At 37.5% G+C, this 22548-nt stretch overlaps 1 protein-coding gene across 1 annotated transcript; it reads right to left on the bottom strand.

The window, feature by feature from the left end:
- Positions 1–292: 292 nt before the first annotated feature.
- On the bottom strand, positions 293–16884 carry N6AMT1 (N-6 adenine-specific DNA methyltransferase 1). Its single transcript, XM_058570613.1, has 7 exons — positions 16596–16884; positions 13789–14062; positions 11510–11596; positions 10660–10750; positions 6121–6204; positions 2369–2510; positions 293–1051 (listed from the first exon to the last, which is right to left on the bottom strand). Exons 1-7 carry the CDS (start codon positions 16882–16884, stop codon positions 945–947), a joined length of 1074 nt encoding a protein of 357 aa, XP_058426596.1. The 3' UTR covers positions 293–944.
- Positions 16885–22548: the final 5664 nt, after the last annotated feature.

The following is a 22548-nucleotide window of genomic DNA, read 5'->3' as shown; positions in this document are numbered from 1 at the left end:
GAGGAAGAAGGTCAAATACCATATGATCTCACTCATTAAGTAGTAGATAATAACAACAATAAACAAACACATAGAGACAGAGATTGGATTGGTGGTAATACCAGAGGGGAAGGGGGGAGGGAGGAGGGCGAAAGGGATAATTAGGCACATGTGTGTGGTGATGGGTTGTAATTAGTATTTCGGTGGTGAACATGAGAACATGATGTAATCCATGCAGAAATAGAAGTATAATGATGTACACTTGAAATTTATACAATGTTATAAACCAATGTTACCACAATAAAAAAAAAAATAAATAAATAAAAAACTTTATTTATAAAAGTAAGACATTATCATTGTGCAAATGCCACCACAAAAGACTGAAAGTTCCTCCACTCCCTCCTGTTATTTATCTTCTGAGAATTTCTTATACACACGTACAAACATATCCTCTCTGTAGGTTTTTCAAAAATATACATAATGGTTAATTCTATTTTGCAACTTGCTTTTTCACTCAATAGTACATCACGAACCCCTTCTGGCTCAATGTATACAGACCTGGCTCATGTTTAATGGCTGGATATGTCGCTTATCTTCAGTAACATGGATACACTGTAATCCCTTTACTGACGGACATTTAGGTAGACTTCATTGTTTTGCTGTTACAAGTAATGCTGAAATGAACATCCTCTCATATATAATATAACTTTTATATTATATATATATTTTATATATGTAATATATATCATAGGTAAAATGCAAATTATATATAATATATATATATGTATTTAGTTGCACTTGTGCAAATATTTCTGTAGGCCTGATTCCTGGGTAAAAGGGAATGCCCTACTCTTTCACTTTTTTCTATACAGCTAATTTCTGACAATTTTACTTGGTAACCAAGAAATGACTTTGGTTTCAAAATATGCTGAATGCATTCAGCGTCAAGTAGCACACACTGTGTATCAGGACTTGGTGAACTTGAGGACTGAAAGGATTTCTCGGCCTGCTTGCCTGGAAAGTGCAGTGGTCCCTTGTAGACCTTTTATCTTCATTGTTTTCAAAATTTCTTCTAAAATGAAAATTAAAACAAAAGGTAAAATCCAATTAAGTCATTTGGTGAAGTGTGTATGATCACTAACAGTTTAATAAGATGATGAACACAGATTATTTACAAATTCTATTCATCTGAGAAAACAACGTATACCCTGTAAACTTCTATTAAAGTGAACTTGGACTTCAAACAGATGAGAGCACTTTGTATTTTCAAGGTGTTGCTGAGAATTCTAATCAGACTGAATGGCTGCTGTGCTAGTGGTAGCCTACTCTGGACTTAACAGAAACATTAATCATACTTGTTACGACATTAAGTGATTCATTTTTTAGTTACTCGGCTCCAATCTCTGCCCTATATCCCTCCTTTTTGATGAAAAATGTCAGTGGGAGTATAGGCAAACTGTATAGTGACACTGCAAAGTGGTAGGGCGTGAAGTAGCTTATTTCTTTCAGGAGTATTGAAAAAAAGCAAAACCGCCCTTTTTGTAAATAAATAACACTAAAAAGACTGAAGTAAGAAAATGGAGTTACCCAAAAAAAACTCTCCAAAAACCCCTAGCAATCATGATGTGATTTGAGGGGCTGAGCATATAAGGTAGAAGATAAAAATCAAACCTGAGGTTACAGAAAAGAGAAGAAAGATTATGGTCAATATAGTTATAAAGTAATCTAAAAATCAAGATAAAAAATCCATACCAGGAGATACCTTTCATGATAAAACTTCAGATGAACTAGAGAGTATAAAGCAGAATTGTCAAGGGCACGAAGACTAGAAGGTGGAGAGAATATTCACAATATTGAGGGTGAAGTGTTAGAAGACGAAATTACAGACTTTGTATTTGAACATTACTTTATGAATTAGGGGAAAAACTCCCCCCACCCAAAAAAGACAATACTTTTTTGTGTGTATGTGTGAGGAAGATTAACCCTGAGCTAACATTTGTCACCAATCCTCCTCTTTTTGCTGAGGAAGACTGGCCCTGGGCTAACATCGGTGCCCATCTTTCTCCACTTTATGTGGGAGGCTACCACAGCATGGCCTGACAAGCAGTGCGTTGGGGCGCGCCCAGGATCCGAACCCCGGGCGGCCGCAGTGGAGCTCCCGCATTTAACCGCTATGCCACTGGGCCAGCCCCAACAATACTTTTTAAAACCAAAAAAATCTACCACTCAAAAATCTCTCTCCTCTTTCAACATGAATGTTATGTCTGTATTAACTGTTGTCAGTGATTATATTCATTAATATTCCAGGTTATTTTATAAATGATAGTCTTTGACATTAAGTTCAATTTCAGGAAAGTACATGGTTGAAAGATAAACTGGTCTGTGTTACCTGGATTGTTTTCTTTAATGGTAACTAAATAGAATAATCCTCTTGGTGAAAGGAGATCTGGAGCCAGTGGAAAGAATCTGTCCATGACTTCTCGACCATTTCTGCCACCGGCCCAGGCTGCCTCTATTCCGTGACTTCCTACCTGTGACCAGTTGGAAAGATTGTTTTGTTTTGACTCAAGTCAAGTTACATTGAGAATCACAAACTGAATCTTTTTGACAAGTAACATTCACCAAACATGTATATATTTTATACTTTACTGCTGAGGAGGAGGCAGTAAGGTTGAACCTGAGCCCCACCATTTCATAGCATGTGTGATATTGTGTAAGTTTGTAATCTTTGTGAATTAGTTTCCCCTCTTATCTGTAAAATTAAAAAAACAATAGTTTCATCTGTAAAATCATAAAAATGATAAAAAATTGTTTTTGTCCACCGTTAGGAATAAATGAGGAAGTATATTTAAAGTTTGAGACCAGTTTGAGAATAGTGCCCTGCACATATTAAGGGCTTAATAATAGTTGTTACTATTAATACAATGCCTACATTAATTGAGAGACATGGGTAATGCTTATACTTGATATAGAACAATTAGGAAGAAACTAGAAGAGAGAACTTGTATTATAAGAGATCTCCTTTGCAGAAACAAAGTTTCAAAATGTCCCACTGCATCTGGCACTCTTCTAGATTAGTTACAGTATGAATCACATAGACCTTTTTCAGGAACCCATGTATTATATAGAGGTGCACTAAAGCATTTTTTCCTAAAACAATCTAATTATGTTGCAGAAACAAAACCCATGAGAGTTTATATGGTAATAAAGATCTTTAGATCCTTACCACTGTATATTGTTTTTAAACCTAAAGAATATTTTCAACAAATCACTCAAAAACTACTTTAACCCTGACACAATTGTTTTCTTTCTATTTCTTTCAATGGTTTTTGTCCATATTTTAGTCTAAATTATTTACATACAATGGTGTCTTCCGCTTTTACTCATTTAACGTGGCATATGTTTCCCCATTAAAAATAATTTCTTTATACCTATAACCGTGTACATACATAATTTTACAAATAAGAGAAATATGTTCATACACCTGCTTTAAAAAAACTGCACTTCTCCCTTTTACTGTTTTGCTTGTCTGTCCCCCCAATCTTCTACACACGCCCCCCACATACCCCCACACAGGTTTTTCTTCTTGTCCATGATTAACCGAGATAGGATTCTATTCTACATTCTTACCTGTGTCTTACTTTTCTCACTCAATATCTTATGGAAATCTCTTCATGTGGTCAGATATCATAGCAATTTTCTCTTTTAACGGCTGCATAATATTTTATGGTGGAAAAGTATCATATCTTATTTAGCTATTGATAGGCATTCAGTGTGTCCATTTGCTTAATTTTTTGTATCTAATTTAAATTACTCTCATATCTATCATAAGTTGCTCAATACAATTTTCCATAGTTAATCACATTAGGGAGTTTATCAGTTCCTCTGTTGTCAGACTTTCCTCCTGCAGACTTCCTTTTCCCAGCAGTTCTAGAATTACCTCTTTTTCTGGGGCTCATGTCTTCCTCTTCCTTGGTTTACTCCCTTATTTTGGTGGAGCCCATCCTCTGGACGTTTTGTCAGGTAAAGGGGTCTGTTGACAGAGTGCACGGTGACGACAGCCTTTGCCAAACCTGTCTCTTGTCATTCTGTTCCAGTACAGACTAGGACCCCTGCCCTGGACCCTGTTTAGATGCCTCCCCAGGGATGCTCAGCCAGGTTTATCTGCTTGCACTAGAAATGACTCTCCAGGAAGATCTCCTGGCATCAACCACACTCTTACAGGCCACAGAAGGGAGGTTTCCATCCTCAGAGAGGAATTGTGTTTGGTGGTCTGCTGACTGTCTATTACCTGGGCCTTGCCGTGCCTGCTCCTGATCCTCCACAGGTCACAGGCACAAACCAACCTGACCTCATGTTTCTGGATATTCTAGTAAGTATAGCCACAATTTTTTATATGCGCGAACTCCTATTATTTGCATATTATGCCTCTTGGATCTAACCTCTAAGTTGCTATTCTGTTACCTTCATGATTTCCTTCTTTTTATCTTCATGCTCTGTGCACTGAAGTATTTCTTTCATTTGGTTTCCAGACCACTGATTCAGGTCTTGACAGAGACTACGTTCTCTTTTAATTCATTTCCTAATGTTTTACTTTGTAAAACGTGTTAAGCTCCAGGAAATCTTTGTTGTGCTGCACTTGAATCCTGCTCTCCAGCTAATTGCTTGGCTCATGGAAATTATGACACTAGCTCTCTGTGGGGACTGTGACAGAGCCCACGGCATTGCCTAGGCTCAATCATCTTGTGCCCTGGCAGCTGTATGGCTGACGAGAAGCAAGCACATAGCTTAGAAGTAGGAATGTGGGAGAAAGGAAGCCCATCCGTGTCCCCACATTCCCAGAATCTCCTCTCCATTCACTAGACTTCCCAGTAGTTTGTAGACTTGATGGACTGTGATTCACTTAACTGTTTCTCTTCTGTTACATACATAGGTTCATATTATTTGCCATCATAAAGATGTAATAAACATATTTTTGTGAATTTCAATTTTTATTCTATTGTTCAATGATTTTCTTAAGTTAGATCTCAAGGACTGAGATTATTAGACTGAAATATTTATTTATTTTTTTCTGTGAGGAAGATCAGCCCTGAGCTAACATCTGCCAATCCTCCTCTTTTTGCTAAGGAAGACTGGCCCTGGGCTAACATCCGTGCCCATCTTCCTCCACTTTATATGGGACGCCGCCACAGCACGGCTTGACAAGCGGTGTGTCGGTGCGCGCCCGGGATCCGGGCAGGTGAACCCGGGGCCGCTGCAGCGGGGAGCGTGCACTTAACCGCTTGCGCCACCAGGCTGGCCCCCTAGACTGAAACATTTTTATCACTCTTGATATTTATTCTCATAGTGCTTTCCTAAAGAGTTTTATTAAGTTGCATCTCCCTGAACTGCTGTTCACCTTATGACAATGATTTTCCTTCTCATATGAGTTCATATGTCAGTGGAGCAACAGCTTCTTAGTTGCTTAATTGCCATCAGTAGTAATAGCAGCTATATAGACCTTTCCCATCCTGGTAGAGGTAAATGCAGTGTTGATCAGCCTTGCCAGAGAAAGATCATCGAATAAAATAGGCACAATAATTCAAAGGAAAACTAGCCTTAGTCCATTATTAAACTTTGTCTGCCCTGACCGTTCTCTCTTTAAATTGAGAAATGGTTAATATGATTTACCTCATCGTTATTGAGATTCTTAAAATCATGTATTTCAAGATTATTTCTTTTCCCTACCTGAAATGAGAAGTGGTTCCCCACCCCCCACTTCCTGATAATACCTGTGAAAGGAGGAAACCTGAGACCTTCAGAAAGAATTCATCTGTGAATTTAAGGTTGATTAAAAATATTGTGTTTTGCAGATTTGTCATTCATGATAAAGGATACACACAAACACATACGTGATTTTAAACTCCATGGCTTGATTTGGACAGGATTTTTAAGGATGGATATGGCTCCCAGTTTGTATTTCCATTATTTTTAGGTTCCTTTCCTATATCTACCAGTAGTACCCGTTATTGACAATTATGAGTAAAATCAGAGCAGTCTGTGTTAATCAGCAGCTGAATGATGTAATATGGTGAAGTTTACTTGATTTTAGAAAGAAAATAGCTGAAAATATTAGTAATTAAATTTTGTTATAAGTCTTACCTCTTCAGGTGGAGTCACTACATAGGGAGGATTAAACACCAGAAGATCAACTTTTCCCTTCAGTCTTGGTAGCAAGCCTTTCACCTAGATGTTCAACAATAGTCAGAATTTTAGGGCGGACTCAGAATTAAATAAATAAATAGACAAATAAATAAATCTTCAAAAATACTCTCCCATGTTTTTAGAAAAAAATGTGTTAGGAGGCCAAAACTGTAGAAAGAAATGAGATAAATATTTTTACATTTTCATTCAGATAGAGATTATGTGCGTTTACCTAAAAATAAGGAAATTAAACTATTTATCAGAATGAACATAAAATGTTCAAGAAAGCCTCTGCTCTTCAACAGCTCATATGTTTCCACTCTGGGTTCACTTCTAGAAGATAAAATAAGGAGGCAGGCTCTCCTATGTTCTACATAGATTTGTACACGACTTTAAAGTTATAGCTGCTAACTTAACTATTTATTTTCTATAACCAAGGGAAATATTTTATGAGATGACAGAAAACGCCAGAGGATGTTTTCTATTTCTTTAATTACTCATAAATTTATTGGCTGAAACAATTAGATATCAAAGAAAGAAAGGACTGAAACTAGTGGGAAGAGATACTGAAAACATCAGTTGTTTGGCATTTTATAAATCTTTAAATTGGCTACAATTTTCTACGGAACAAGAAAAATGTCTTTTTAAAGAAAGTGTATTTAGGGCCAAATGCCATTAAAAGTATTCCTCTGACTGAATTAAATAAGTATTTAAAGAATCATGTCATCCTGTACCTTCACAGGCAGAGTAAAGGAAGAACACAGTATCTGTTGAGTTCTCACCCCTCACCTCTCATTTCCTCCAATTATCCCTTTGTACTGACTCTTAGTCATGAATTCTGAGCCTGTTTCTTGAGATGGAGTAACTGTAGTACCTCAGGGCAGTGACCAGAGGGTTACTCATTTTATTATCATTCTTGCCATGCTTCCCACATATGCACAGGTACCTACCACTATTTACTGGATATTTTTCTTTAAATGAACATTTTTTGGTTAAATAAATTTTCTGTAAAGGGAGACTTACATTACTACTGTAAATGGAAAATCAGTATTACTTCTTGGAAATAGAAATGACTACAAGAATAAATGCAATATAAATGAAAACGTGTTACCATTCTAGTTACTGTTACCAGTCTAAGAGTGACCCAGGCCTGCTCTCTCTTTGTTAAAGGGCCATTTGTAAGTGTTAAAAAGGTTAACACTTAAGTGTTAAAAAGTATTAAAAAGGTTAAAGTGTTAAAAAATGTTAAAAAGGTTAAAGTATTAAAGAATGGCACCAAACTGAGACCTTCTTCTAGATGTAATCAGAATGGCTGAAAGAGAATTAAAGAGGGAATAGCTTTTACATCATGTGATTCCAAGTTATTTAATACTCAGTCGTAGCATCTAAGTAATGGGCATATCACTGAGCTATTTACATACATTGTGAAACACTGCCTAAGAATTCCATTTTATCCAGGTTGCTAAAAGCAATCTCATTTGTATTATCATAATAAGCCTGTTAATTATGCAGTTCAAAGAGAACACATGAATAGTACCTTTGAAGGGATGTTACAGAGGTAACTTTTCTTTCTCTATACATTTAAAAAGAGAAAAGACAACCATTTTGGGGGGTAATTCAGATGTATCTTTGTCTCCAAGTGGAAAGATGACTAATTAATCTGCTGTTCCTTCTAGTGATAACATTGGAAAATGAGGAAATATATTTGAAATAACCAAAAGCTTTGTTTTCAATCTCATAAAGAAATTAAGTTTTTGAAAGTAAAGAAAGTAAGTAAAAAGAAAGTCCAAAATGTAATTTTCCAGAAATGTTGAGTAAGGAAACTAGAAAAAAATTTGCTTTGTAACTATTTATGATAACCTTAAGGTACTATATACTAATAATCATTGCAGTAATGGATTTTAAATAAAGGAAAAAATTGATATTAAAAAAATAGAAAATTATGGAGTTAGAAAACAAAATTAAATAAGAATGCCACTGTGGACGAGATATAAAGTCTAGTTACAGGCATCCCTCACCCATCCATACTCAGCTTTTGGATAGTCCTAGAGCACTAGAATATTTCCAAGAACTGAGACGTAAGCAAAAAAGGCTTCTGACAAGAAGTTTTAAATCCATACGGCAAAACGCACTTTATTCATGTGAGAAGCACTTATTCAGAGCCCTTTAACTTAGTTTAAATACAAGTCTAACTAAATTAATTGTTTGGTATTCTAGCACAACGCACATGAAAAGAGAGAGGAAGTGCTATTAACAGGTTGCAGTGAAACATGACAACATAAAGCCAAGTGAAAAGGTAGACAAAGAGGAGGGAAAATAAAATCTCAAAATCACTGCGGGCTCTGCTACTCACTGTGAAGGCAGAAACACCTGACTATCAGCCTTAGTCATTATCTTATATAGCACAAAATAATAACTGAGGTTCATATTAATGACCCAGAATCAACAAATGGCAAAATTACATTCAGTTTGTTTTAAGAATGTAAGGAAATGCACAAGAGATATTTGAAAATGACTTTCTTCTAAAACCAAAAATCAAATACAATGAAAGTACTACTTTGTAAACAGGTAAACTCAGTTATCCAAACCAATGATTTTATTTTACATGATCGTTGTGATAATCTATGTCCAGTGTTCGGAATATAAGTGAATGTGAAGAGGCTTATAAATTGACCATAATACCTACGCTCAGGCCTACCTCTTGCTTCTTTCTTTGCCACAAGTCAATGCTCACCATCATGGTCAACTTTAACCACTGAAAGAACTGATTCTGGCTTGGACTACCACCAGACGTGTCCTAAAACGGCTGTGAGACCTCTAGATTTGGATTCAGAAGATCTGGGCTTAAAATCTGGATTTATCGCTTTATTAATTATGTGACTTTCAAAAATGTACCTCATCTCAGTTGCTACTTTGGTTAAAAAAAAATAGATATTCTGAATTTCTCCTATTTCCAAAGTTTTATTGTTCTATCAAAAACATACATGTAATACTACTTATGGACACATTAAAGAAACAAGTTAAAAAATTTAAAGAGCAAAATCACCACACTCTCACGTAAATCACTCGACTACTTTTCTTGATAATCTAGTTTTTCATAGCAGTAACAACTTCTAATGATACGTAAAGAATTTTCTACATCTTTGGCTTAATTCCTTCTAAACTACAAAATCATTTGTGAGTTTAAAAAAGAGAAAAGCTAAATACACTTATCAGTAAAAGAATAATACAGGTCAAGAAGCACAGAAAGCATTTTATATTTCTTATGCCTACCTGGTACATATTATGACGATTTTTGCTTATAAAAAGGCATTTCACATTTATAACTAAAAAAAGTTCAAAATTATTCAAGTCTTACTAACATAATCTAAAACATTTTAAAAACTGCAACTAAAAAATGTATGATGAGTAACTTAAAACTATGGTTCTGTAGTTGTCATCTGTTGTTTTTACCTGCACAGGACCCATTCCCCCATTCTTCTGATTACAGCTCCTTGACTTTCACTGGGGAAGCTCTACCTCCTCTCATTCTCAATCCAAGTGGCTTGGGTAGGGCTCATCCCAACCCAGCTGCTGGGGTGGGACTATGACTCAGGCCTAAACCAATCATGTACACATTCCAACACGCCCCCCCGCCGAGCCACCCCAGCTTTTGTTTTTTGTTTAATTGAGGTCATACTGGCTTTTAACATTGTGTAAATTTCAGGTGTATATTATTTTTCAGTTTCTGTATAGACTGCATTGTGTTCACCACCAATAGTCTGGTTTTCACCCATCACCATATACATGTGCCCCTTTCCCTCTTTTGCCCTCCCCCCACCCCCTTCTCCTCTGGTAACCACTAATCTGTTCTTCTTATCTATGTGTTTATTTTCCAAATATGAATGAAATCATACGGTATTTGTCTTTCTCTGTCTTATTTCACTTAGCAATATCCAAGGTCCACCCATGCCAATCTCCCTTGACCAAAGTAAGAGACTGAGAGATAGGCACATGACCAAGATACAAATGATACTCATTCTGGAGATTCTGCTAGAATATTGAATATAAAGGGTTTCTTTCTGTGGGGGAGTTGCTGAGAAATAAGATAGAGACATGCAAGCATCTTGTTACCATGAAGGGAAAGACCGCCTAGGAACAGAGCCACTAGAGAGAAGTTCAGAGCTAAGAAAAAGAGGCCTGTAACATCATTTGAGTTCCTGGAGCCAGCTGTGCCTGAAGCCACCAACTCTTTTTATGTAAGCCAGTTTGAACTGGATTCTCTGTCACTTCTGACCAAAAGATGCCTGATCTATACAAGCGAATAAAAAGTCCGTTGAATTGTGGAAAAGATGGATTATATAAGTCAAGAATTTACTTTGTAAATTATGTGGTATACTGTTTAGTGGGTTAAAAGTTAATTAATTAATCACTCAAGTTTCTTTGACCCAAATCATCTTGACCTTAACTTATTTGAAAAGGAAATTAATTATTGTTGGACCAGGATTAACAGCTCACCAAATCTGTAATTACTGGTTGAATGTGGACGTTGTTACAGCGTGCTGTCTCCAGGGTACAAGTTGCTGCCTCAGGGTTGATATCAGTGCACCTGTAAACAGAAAAGAAAGAAAACTATATCCCATGTCTACAAGACAAATCTGTTACTGAAAAATTCAAGGAATGTCCATTCCTTTGACATAAAACAGATCTAGAAAAAATTAGAATGCTTTAATAATGGCAAATAAAAAAAGAACAAATATTTGTTATATTGATAAAAGAAACTGTTATACTGATGTAATGTCCAAGAGTAGAAGAATACACATACATGCACACACATCTCAAGGAATTTATTAAACTATGAATCCAATGAAGGAATACTATGCAGCCACCAAAAATGAAGTTTAAAAGGAAGTTTTGAAAGGAAAATGCTCATGATACAACATTAAATGAAAAACATAGGAAATGGAAAAAAATGAAGGAAACACACTTGGACCATGTGTGGTAAAATTTATAGGTGATTTTTCTTTTCTTCTTTATACTTTCTATATTCTCAAATTTCCTAAAAAGAAATTTTAGTAACTTTCAATTTTTTCTGATAATCAAATTATTTACCTATAAAAAAGGTCAAATTTAGAGATGATGAAATTATTATGCTGCTTCTATAATTATGTAGTATGATAGAGTGGTTTTGAACATGCAGTTATAATTTTTAGGGAAGCATAATTTGCAATCTGAGTCCTTACTATACTTAAATAGACACTATTAGACACATATTATCTACTTACAAAAATGACTTCATTCAAGCAATCATAGCCACAGTGCATCTCTTAGTGGAAGATGTTGATGAATTCCATATACTCACACTTACATGTACAAAGCTTGAGGACCTATCATAGAGGCTAGGAATGCAGATACCACTCCGGACCCTGACCCTACTTCAAGGCATATTTCCACTCTAAAAAAACAAAATAAAATAAATATTAGTACAGCAGGATTAAAATACACATCACAGAAAATAACTCATGCTACTTTTAATGTATATTTCACCTGCAAATATATGGAAATATAAGAAATTTATAAATAAGCTAATTTCTAACAACCACTTTATACTCATTTAATATTGCATAAGTCAAAATCGTTAAAATTTTTGGAGCATAATTTAAGTCTGTAAAATATTAGTGTAACAGATGGCTTTCAGTGAATTTCTACAAAATGTTACCCTGTGGCTTAGCGGTTACGTGCGTGCGCTCTGCTGCTGGCGGCCCGGGTTCAGATCCCGGGCGCGCACCGACGCACCGCTTCTCCCGCCATGCTGAGGCCACGTCCCACATACAACAACTAGAAGGATGTGCAGCTATGACATACAACTATCTACTGGAGCTTTGGGGGAAAAAATAAATAAATAAATAAAATTATAAAAAAAAAAAAGTTACATAAAAACTACAGAATGTTAATTTAGAGTTGGAAATATTAATATGAAAGACATCAGCCCTTCCCACAAGGAGCTCCTAGTTTAGTATTTCCTAAAATGATAGGGTTAGTATTATTAAAATATTTATTTATGAAAGATGTTTATCATTTTAAAATAATTCATAAATCTATCAGCATATCCTAGGGAAAAAAAAGTTCTACTGATAAAAGATTTAGAGCAGCAAAGAAATTCCATAATTTGTACAGCTATACACTGAATTGGGAAGATACCCAAATATATGATCTTAGAATATTAATAATAATCTTAAGAATGCTACTGAATATAATAAATCCTTCATTCTACTGTATTTTGTCCTTCAGTTAAATTTACTTCCTTGCCTATAATCTTATATATGCATCAAAGCACCAATTATCCCCATTACAGAAATAGGCCTCTCTAGCACCTAATGTCCCAAACGACTACTCGACAACAAACTGCGAGGGTTTCTAACTTTTGGAACTAGTCCACACATCTGACAAGCCTTTATTACGCTGTAAGAAGGTCTGTTGAATCTTACCAGGCCGCTTCAACTTGAAAATAACTATCATGGTCTCATAAATGATTAGAATTCCAAGACCAAAAATATCTAAGACTTTATAACAAAATCAGCTCCTTTTACAGCATACTTTGCAATGCAATTTGTGCTTGTAAATCTTTCTGGGATATCTTGAGAATACAAGAGAAGTTATAAAACAGTATTATTCCATTCTGTTTTCCAGTAAATCCAAAAGTTCCATCGTTTACAATGAAAAACTAGTTCAATAAGAGTTGGGACACTTTATACATGGAAAAATCTGACCAAGTTTAAGAGGGATAAACACGATACAAATCTTCGAAGCCTGACAGCTGTTTGCGTCATCCTGAGAAAACCCATTTCAAGTCTTGATCTTCAAATAAATCTAATTACCCAAATTCCATTCATTAAAAAAATTACATGGAGGTGTTCATTTTTTATGTAGTTAATTTAAAATTTATAGCAAGCCCTTCAACAAGTCAATTTTAATATTGGTAATTGCTAGGGTAAATTCTCTAGGCTGTTGGTTGCATTTAAGTATTTACATTTTTTTACAATTACATGAAAAATTCGGTTCCCCTGTCGCACTAGCCACATTTCAAGTGCTTAGTAGCCATATGTGGCTGATGGCTGTTGCTACGGAGCTGAGGATGCTATTCGGTGGGTGTAAACATACTTCCCCACTCCAGTATCTCACCACCTCATTTCCTTTTTGTGCCCTTCCGTTGCTCGAGTGCTTTCGTGTACTGAGTAAATTAAATAATGCCACGCAGCTTTTAATATTTGCTAAAAAATTTAATACTAATAAGCAATGTTTTCAGAACATTTTGGTTTTGAATGGGTTACAACATCGCTACTCTTAGGGGCATGTGTTCTTCAGATGAACAGCTGACAGGAAAAAGATACATCCTGGCGAGGTAAGGCAGCAGGGAGCTCCTGAGACCAAAACATCTCGGCAAAAGCAGACAGATCCCTGGCACACTCAGGCCGTGCACCTACAGGAAAATCGTCAGTGACGGCGATCTGGTGTCAAACGTCGCCAAGTGGGCCGACACCGCCACCTCTCGGGGAGGGCGGCGACAGTCCTCTCCTCGGCCCCTCCGCCGCCGCCTCTCGAGCACTCCCGAGCCCTCTCCCGCAGGGACCCTCGCCCTCCTCGCACCCCGTGAACTCGGCCGCCGCCGCCTCGAGCGCGTCCAGCAGCAGGAACGTGTCCTCCGCGGGCTCGTACACGTCGCCGAAGGTGCCACGACCCACGTGCCCGTACAACGGCGTGCGGAAGCCCAGCGCCGCCATCTTTCTCTCTCCGCTCCACGCGCATGCGCCAAACGCGCGCATGCGCAAGTGCGTGCGCGCAGGCCCGGCAGTGGGGGCGGGGCGCTGGGGGCGGAGAGTCTCTTGCTGGCTTATTACCAATAACAGTTTATCCGTAGATGCTGTTGGAATTTGTAAGTAAACAGTTATATAGTAATCTGCAATACTGACATTTGGTTTCTTCTTTAGAATATTAAAGTTTCTTTCATTTTATAGACTAGCACTTAATAGAATCCTCTTGTTTTTGAGTAAGGGGAATGTTTTTTTATTGTAGATTTAGAAGTTTTCTTCTATTCCAAGTTTGCAAAGATTTGAAAAAATACATAATGGTTACTAAGTTTTACTTTTTTTTTTTTGCATCAACTGAACTTTAAGCTTTGAGCTTTAAGATGAAGATTTCTTCTCATTTAATTTTTTACTGTAGTGTTTTACAAAAATTGCCCTCCTGACGTTGAATCATGTATGCACTCTTCTTATAAATTTCCCCTCAAGCAAGTTGATGCATTTTTCTTTTAATACACTGATGAACTTGGAATGCTAATAGCCTAGCTCTGTTTTCTTCATTTTTTTAAAATAATTTTATTTATTTATTTTCCCCCCAAATCCTCAGTAGATAGTTGTATGTCATAGCTGCACATCCTTCTAGTTGCTGTATGTGGGACGTGGCCTCAGCCTGGCCAGAGAAGCGGTGCGTCGGTGCGCGCCCGGGATCCGAACCCGGGCCGCCAGCAGCAGAGCTCGCGCACTTAACCACTAAGCCACAGGGCCAGCCCTCTTCATTTTTTTAATATGCCTTTGTCCTTTCACTGTCATTCTTTCACCCCTAAACTTTGAAACACACATTTTCTCACCATGTTCTGTTGGTTAGCATCATATCCTCTCAATAAAGATAAAAATTCTGGCATACTTTCACTTCTGTTTTTCCAGTGCCTTCTAACCTCGCCTCCCACATTGAGATCACCTGAGAGTTTAGATGATACTTTTTGATTTTTTAAAACAGCTAACAGTGATTTTAATTTAACTGTTTTACTGGCTCTGTGATCCCCGTATTTATAGTATCCCATGTCTTTTCCTAGGACTTGTATATAGCTAGAGTACATTCTGTACTGGTTATTACTGACAGTAATAGCCCAAATATCTTTGTTTTACTCTTCAACCTAAGATATTGTGTGTGTAAAGAATTCTAGGCTGAAAATCATTTTCCCCTAGAACTTGGAAAACATTTCTCCAGTGTCTTCCAAACATTCAGCACTGCTGATGAGATGTAATGCCAGTTTGAGCCTTATTCCTTTGTAGATAATTTAATTTTTGACCCTGGAAGTGTTTATTTTTGGTTTTCTTAAAGTCTCAAGAAAGATGCGTATGTATGTGTATACCTGTATGTGTGATAGTAAATTTTATGTGTTAATTTGGCTGGGCCATGGTGCCCAGATATTTGGTCAAACATCATTCTGGATGTTTCTGTGAGGGTGTTTGTGGATGAGATTAACATTTAAATTAGTGGACTTAATTAAAGCAGATTACTCTCCATAACATGAGTGGGCTTCATCCAATCAGTTGAAAGCCTGAATAGAACAAAAGACTGACCTCCCCAGAGCAAGAGGGAATTCTGCATGGTATAATCTTTAGACTTGAGCTGCCGGCTGTCAGTTCTTCCTGGGTCTCCAGCCTGCTGGCCCACCTTGCAGATCTTGGGACTTGTCAGCCTCCGTAATCATGTGAGCCAATTCCTTAAAATAAATCTCTTTATACACGTATCCTATGGGTTCTATTTCTCTGGAGAACACTGACTAATACAATATGTATACATATTTTTCTTTTTATCTTATTGGAGACTGGATGGAATCTTTCAATATGCTCAGTCTCTTTCTTTCATCAATTCTGGGAAATCTGTTTCTACGTTTTTCTTTGATTTTCCCTCCCTTCCGTTCTCTGTTCTTGTCTCCTGGAAATCCGATCATATAGATGGAGATACACCTAGCTGTCTTCGGGTCTTCTAGTTTTCATTCTGTCTGTCTGTCTTAGATTGGGCTACCTGGAAACAGGCTGTGAGGAGGAGAGCTGCGTACAGGAAGTTTATTTCCAGAATTCTCTAGGAAATAATATCTGTGAGAGAGAAAGAGTCAGGGTAGGGCAGAGGGAGAAGTTGAGCTTTGATGCAGTTGCAGCCAAGGCCTCAGCTGACCTTACAGGGAGCTCTGGAGCTGGGACAGCCCTTCAGATAGTCTTGAATCCAAGCAAGGGGATTGGTGTGCCTTTGGGGAGAGGACATAACCTCAGGTAGGGAGTTCTCTTTCCTGAGGGCAATTCCTGGGGGACTTGGCTGTGAGCTGTCAACAGCCAACAGGTGGTGGAGTGAGTGCCTTGGTCCCTAAGGGGGGGATCTGGGTGGTGCACCAAAGCACCCACTATACCATCTCTTTGTCATTTTTTTTTTTTTTTGTGAGGAGATCAGCCCTGTGCTAACATCTGGCAATCCTCATCTTTTTTTGCTGAGGAAGACTGGCCCTGAGCTAACATCTGTGCCCATCTTCTTCCACTTTATATGGGACGCCGCCACAGCATGGTTTGCCAAGCGGTGCGTCGGTGCGCGCCAGGGATCCAAACCGGCGAACCCGGGCCGCCACAGTGGAGCGCGCACACTTAACCACTTGCACCACCGGGCCGGCACCTCTTTGTCATTTTGAGTTGTTGGGTCTGGAGCCAGCAGCTGCAGCAGCTGATTCTTGATTCGACGGTTTCCTGACTGTGGCAGGGCCAGAAGCTCAGGTCTATAATGTGGCTTTAGGAGGTATTCCTGGAAGTTCAACCTAGAGCTGATCTTCAGATCTCCAACAATTATGATACGCATTGGATATCCTATGGTGAATTCCTTGTAGCCTAAGCAAACTGGAGTGGATTTTGTTGTCCGCAATGGGATCCTCACTGATACTGGGGGATTCATGGCATTTTCTGGTCTGTTGCAGTGATGCCTTCTTATTTCAGAGATGTTTTAGATTTATTTTTTTGGGAGTATTTGTTTCCATCATTGCTAGCGGTTTTGGTGGTATGGTAATATGATCAAATACTTAGTCAGGCATTGTGATTTCATCTTCTTAGTGAGAATTTGTTTTTCTCAGAGGCGACAGAGTCCAATAGCATACTGTAACAAGGGCTATATCTACTCTTAAAAAGGCTGTGGTTCAAGCCTCTTGCAGCATAAGAGATAATATCCTTCCTTTTTTTCTGGCAAGAGATGTTTAGCAGGTTCTTGTCTCATCTAAGCCTGGCTTGCCTTTTAATAGAAACCACAAGTTGCAGCTGCCTCTCTTCATGACACTCAAGGGTGGCAACAGTCTTGACTAGATTCCAAGTGTCCTCTTGATATAAGGGGATTCAGTAGGGGATTTCAGATAATTCCACCATAGTTTAGTAGTTAATGCAATAATGCATGAACCTCAGATAGATTATTTTCAGTGCATCTTCAAAAATGGTTCTAAAGCTTTGCACCCAAAGAATTCTTTCCAAATGTTTGTTGTTTCCATAAAGCATCAGCACTTCAAGGTTACATTTAAAACACTATGACACAGACTGGAAGAAAATATTTGCAAAAGACACATCCGACAAAGGACTGTTATCCAAAATACATGAAGAACTCTTAAAACTCAGCATAAGGAAACAAACAACCTGATTAAAAAATGGGCAAAAGATCTGAACAGTCACCTCATCAGAGAAGATATACAGATTGCAAACAAGCATATGAAAAGATATTCACATTATATGTCATTAGGAAATCTCAAATTGAAACAACAATAAGATACGACTACACATCTATTAGAATGGCCAAAATCCGAAACACTGACACCACCAAATGGCTGGTGAGGATGTGGAGCATTAGGAACTCTCCTCCATGGCTGATGGGAATGCAAAATGGTACAGCCACTTTGGAAGATAGTTTGGCAGTTTCTTACAAAACTAAACATACTCTTACCCTAAGATCCAGTAATTATGCTCCTTGGTATTTACCCCACAGAATTGACAACTTATGTCCACACAAAAACCTGCACATGGTTGTTTATAGCAGCTTTATTCATAATTGCCAAAACTTGAAAGCAACCAAGATTTCTTTTAGTAGGTGAATGGATAAATAAACTGTGACACATTCAGACAATAGAATATTATTCAGCTCTAAAAAAAATGAACCATCAAGCCATGAAAAGATATGGAGGAAACTTACATGCATAGTATTAAGTGAAAGAGACCAATCTGAAAAGGCTATATATGGTCTGATTACAACTATATGACATTCTGGAAAAGGCAAAACTATAGAGACAGTGAAAAGATCAGTAGTTATCAGGGGTTAGTGGGGAGGGAGGGATGAATAAGTGGAGCACAGAGGATTTTTAGGGAGGTGAAACATTCTGTATGGTACTATAATGGTGGATACATCTCATTATACATTTGTCAAAACCTATAGAAGGTACAACACCAAGTGTGAACCCTAATGTAACTATGGACTTTGGGTGATGATGTGTCAATATAGGTTCACTGATTGTAACAAATGTACTACTCTGGTAGTGATGTTGATAGTGGGGGAGGCTGTGTGTGTGTTTGGAGGGGGAGTGGGTATATGAGATTTTGCTGTGAATGTAAAACTGCTTTAAAAAATAAAGTCTATTAAAAAAAACGACTATGACATACTAAAAATATTTTTTGTTATTGATTAGACTTGGAAGTGTAATTTTAAATATGTTTACTAAAATTATATTTAAGAGTAGAGTCAAAAGAGAAGCATGTTATAGTTAGTAAAATGACTTCTATTATTATCACTATTATCATAATTATTATTATTATTATTTTTGTGTGAGGAAGATTAGCCCTAAGCTAACATCTGTTGCCAATCCTCCTCTTTTTGCTGAGGAAGATTGGCCCTGGGCTAAGATCCATGCCCGTCTTCCTCTACTTTATGTGGGACACCTGCCACAGCACAGCTTGATAAGCGGTGCGTGGGTCCGCGCCCGGGATCCAAATGCGCAAACCCCAGGCCGCCAAAGTGGAGTGTGCGAACTTAACCGATATGCCACTAGGCTGGCGCCCATAATTATTATTTGACTTAAAAATCCTCAGTAGGCCTTATAAATTTAGTGACCAGTGATGTCCATATTGAGAACAAAATGTTTGTATATACTTGACAAAATTGCTTTTTGTTCTTCTGGTGTTGCTGTTGTTTATATTCTCATGCTATAATGATCTTTGTTAAAAATGTGGAAAAGAATCCCTCCAATACTGCACAGACAGTACAGTAAGCATTATGGTGACCTGAGAGTATGGCTTTGTTTGCATCAGCCAGTTGAATTGTCAAGATGGTTACTCATCCATTGGATAATTTCACAACCTTCTTCTTAAATTTGGTTGCTTTGGACACCTTCTATCCTGGAAACAAAATCTAGGCTCCATGATGCATTGAGAAGCAGTAAATTCATGTCTTTTTTCCAGCTGGTACTGGTAGGGTTTACACATTTACTCCTGCACCATAGGAACAGCTGCTTGAAAAGCTGAAATGTGCCTTCGATTCCATTAGTTTGGCACAATAGAAAGTCACATAAAAGGAGACTCTCTCAGCCTGTCTATAGTTGGAAAATTAATTCTTTTAAATGCTTTTAAAATAATCTCTACAGGTGGTCAGATCTTAAGAACTTAGGACCAGCAATGACCTCATCACCTTCAGCTGGTCTAAAAGTTATCTTTGGCTGCTGCGTACTTTATGAAATCTTGTTAATTATGATTGTTTTTCCTAGTTATAAGTCCTTCTGGATAAATTTTTATAAAGCATTTATTTTTATCGCTTACATAACTACATAAAATATTTTCATTGGTGTCAAAATGTCATGTTATTGCCAAATAGATTCCATTTCAATTTCTAGAAATTATTGGAAAGTTAATATTCACATTTTAATGGCACCCTTGCTGTACTATTAAATCATGCTTTGCTGAAATTCACAACAGAAGTCATAATTACATTGCATTTATACAGAATAAAGCACAGAATAGACAACCTTTCCAGTTAATCTCTGTGGTTAATGATTACATTCTTTTTTTTAAAGATAAATCATGAGTGAAATTCAGTGTCTTTCTGAAACTGAATTTTCATGAAAATGATTATCATTGATACTCATCATTCACTTCTCTTTTCAGCACAGTGATATTTTAGTTTAGCAATCATAAGCTGAATCTTTCTCCTGGCTTATGAAAACTTTACCCTCTCCATTTCTATTTCAAGAAAAAAAATATTTTAAAAAGTAAGATTAGGCAAGAAAGTCATATTCCTACCTAGGCATTTGGCTTCTCCTTAGAGACATCAATTCAAGAAAACTCAATCTCCATAGACAGCATTTAAAAAATGTAATTGTTTAACTGCAAAGCTACAATTTTGGGTAGAAAACACCCTTTGGGGGTTCACATTGAAGCCACATTAGAGACCCTGAGAAATGAACTTTCAGAAGTAATCAGAAGTTTCAGAAGTACTCTTTGTCCCCAGCCAGGTGGCATCTGGGAGAAGCCCCCAGGAGAGCTGGAGGATGACTAGAAGTGGGCTGACTTTGATCAGGTTTGCCAGAGCATGATCTGAGATGCTTCTCTTCCCACATCCTGTGTATTCCTTCCTATGGACTAAATCGTATGCTCCATGAAATTCTTACATTGAAGCCATAACACTCAATGTGATGGTGTTTGGAGATGAGGCCTTTGAGAGATAATTAGGTTCAGATGAGGTCAGAAGAGGGCAGGCCCTCATGGTGGGATGAGTGTCCTTATAAGAAGAGGCATCAGAGAGTTTACTGTCTCTCTCTCTCTGCCATGTGAGCACATGGTGAGAAGGGGCCATCTGTAAGCCAGAAAGAGAGCTCTCGCCAGAACTCAACCATGCTGGCACCCTGATCTTGGACTTCCACCCTCCAGAACTGTGAGAAATAAATGTCTGTTGTTCAAGTATTTTGTATGGCAACCCAAGCTGACTAGGACATCCCCCAAGGACAATTGACTTGGAGGCTGAGTGCATGAGAAAGGTGCAGTGGGTAATTCAGATGGTGGTCCAGGTAGTTCGGAAACACATGTTCTAAAATTTCAATTATTGCCTCAATACTCTCTCTTAGTGTATTAATAGAACCTCAGAAGAAGGTTAAGTTGAAGAGACAGCATTAAAAGGGCAGCATTCCAGTGAGATCAACTAACAGTTTATAAGCCAAATTATCATTTTGTGTGTACTGATTTGCTAATGAAGGGAAATTTTAAAAGAAGTTGTTATTCTTGAGAAAGTCGAATTTATAATTTAAATTATGGAATGTTCTGAGCTGGGCACTATGCCTTCCCCATAATATTCTCATTAAATTTTTGTTGATTTGATTTAAAATATTTTCTGCTTCATGACATAAATTTAGCAAAGAGTAGTGTTCCTATCAAGACTACTACATTCTTGTGAGAAAGTAGACCTTTATGGCCTACTCATGGTAGGTGTGGCACTAATTACTTGGTCATGAGAGTGAAATTTGCCCTGGAAAATTTGGAAAAGAAGCTTAAACTAGGTAATACGCACCTGGAGTGTCTTTCTCTCCAGCCTTAACTCATGTACCTATTATCTTGACTTTCCCTAAGTCATCAGAGCATATATTTAAATTCCTTCTTCTTTTCCCAGTTTTATTGAGATATAATTGACATATAACGTTGTATATGTTTATAGTATACAACATAATGACTTGATATATGTATATATAGTGAAATGATGACCACAATAAGTTTAGTTAACATCCATCACCTCACCTAGTCATAATTTTCTTTTCCTTGTGTTAAGAACTTTTAACATCTACTCTTAGCAAGTTTCAAATATATAATATGGTATTGTTAACTATAGTCATCATGCTGTACGTTACATCCTTGGGACTTATTTATCTTATAATGTGGAAGTTTATATGTTTTGATGTTTTTGTACCTTTTGAATTGGGTGAAGGTGGTAAAAAGGTACAAACTTCCAGCTTAAATTAATTCTGGAAATTTCAAATCCTACTTATTAAAAACAAAGGCCAAGCATATGTCTAATATTTATTGTACTACATTTTTATTGTTATGAAATATTGCTTGAAACAAGTAAGACTTCGTCTAGGACATAGCCAGTTTTTATCACATGTAGATCTATGTCGTAACTAAATGTGTTGTGACGGAATTTTACCTATAAACCTGAGCTAGTCATATTCAATTGTGGTAGACAGAATAATGGTGCCCCAAAGATATCCACATCCTAATCCCCAGAATCCGTGATTATGTTACCTTACCTGGCAAAAGGGACTTTGCATATGTGATTAAATTAATGATCTTCACGGAGTGAGAGTAGCCTGGATTAGCCAGATGGACTCCATGTAATCATACAGTTCCTTCTAAGAGGCAGGGAGCAGAGTTAGAGTAAGCGTAGGAGATGTGATGATGGAAGCAAGGTCAGAGAGAGAGAGAGACAGAGAGAGAGAGAGAGCGATTTGAAGATGCTATGCTGCTGCTTTTGAAGATAGAGGGAGGGGAGGAGTCAAGGAATGGCCTCTAGAAGCAGGAAAAGGTGAGGAGATGGTTCTCCCCTGGAGCCTCC

This window comes from Diceros bicornis, chromosome 27 (assembly GCF_020826845.1).
Source record: "Diceros bicornis minor isolate mBicDic1 chromosome 27, mDicBic1.mat.cur, whole genome shotgun sequence".
Classification (NCBI taxonomy): domain Eukaryota; kingdom Metazoa; phylum Chordata; class Mammalia; order Perissodactyla; family Rhinocerotidae; genus Diceros; species Diceros bicornis.
The sequence above is the reverse complement of the archived record's forward strand: the minus strand, read 5'-3'. Positions and strand labels throughout refer to the sequence as shown.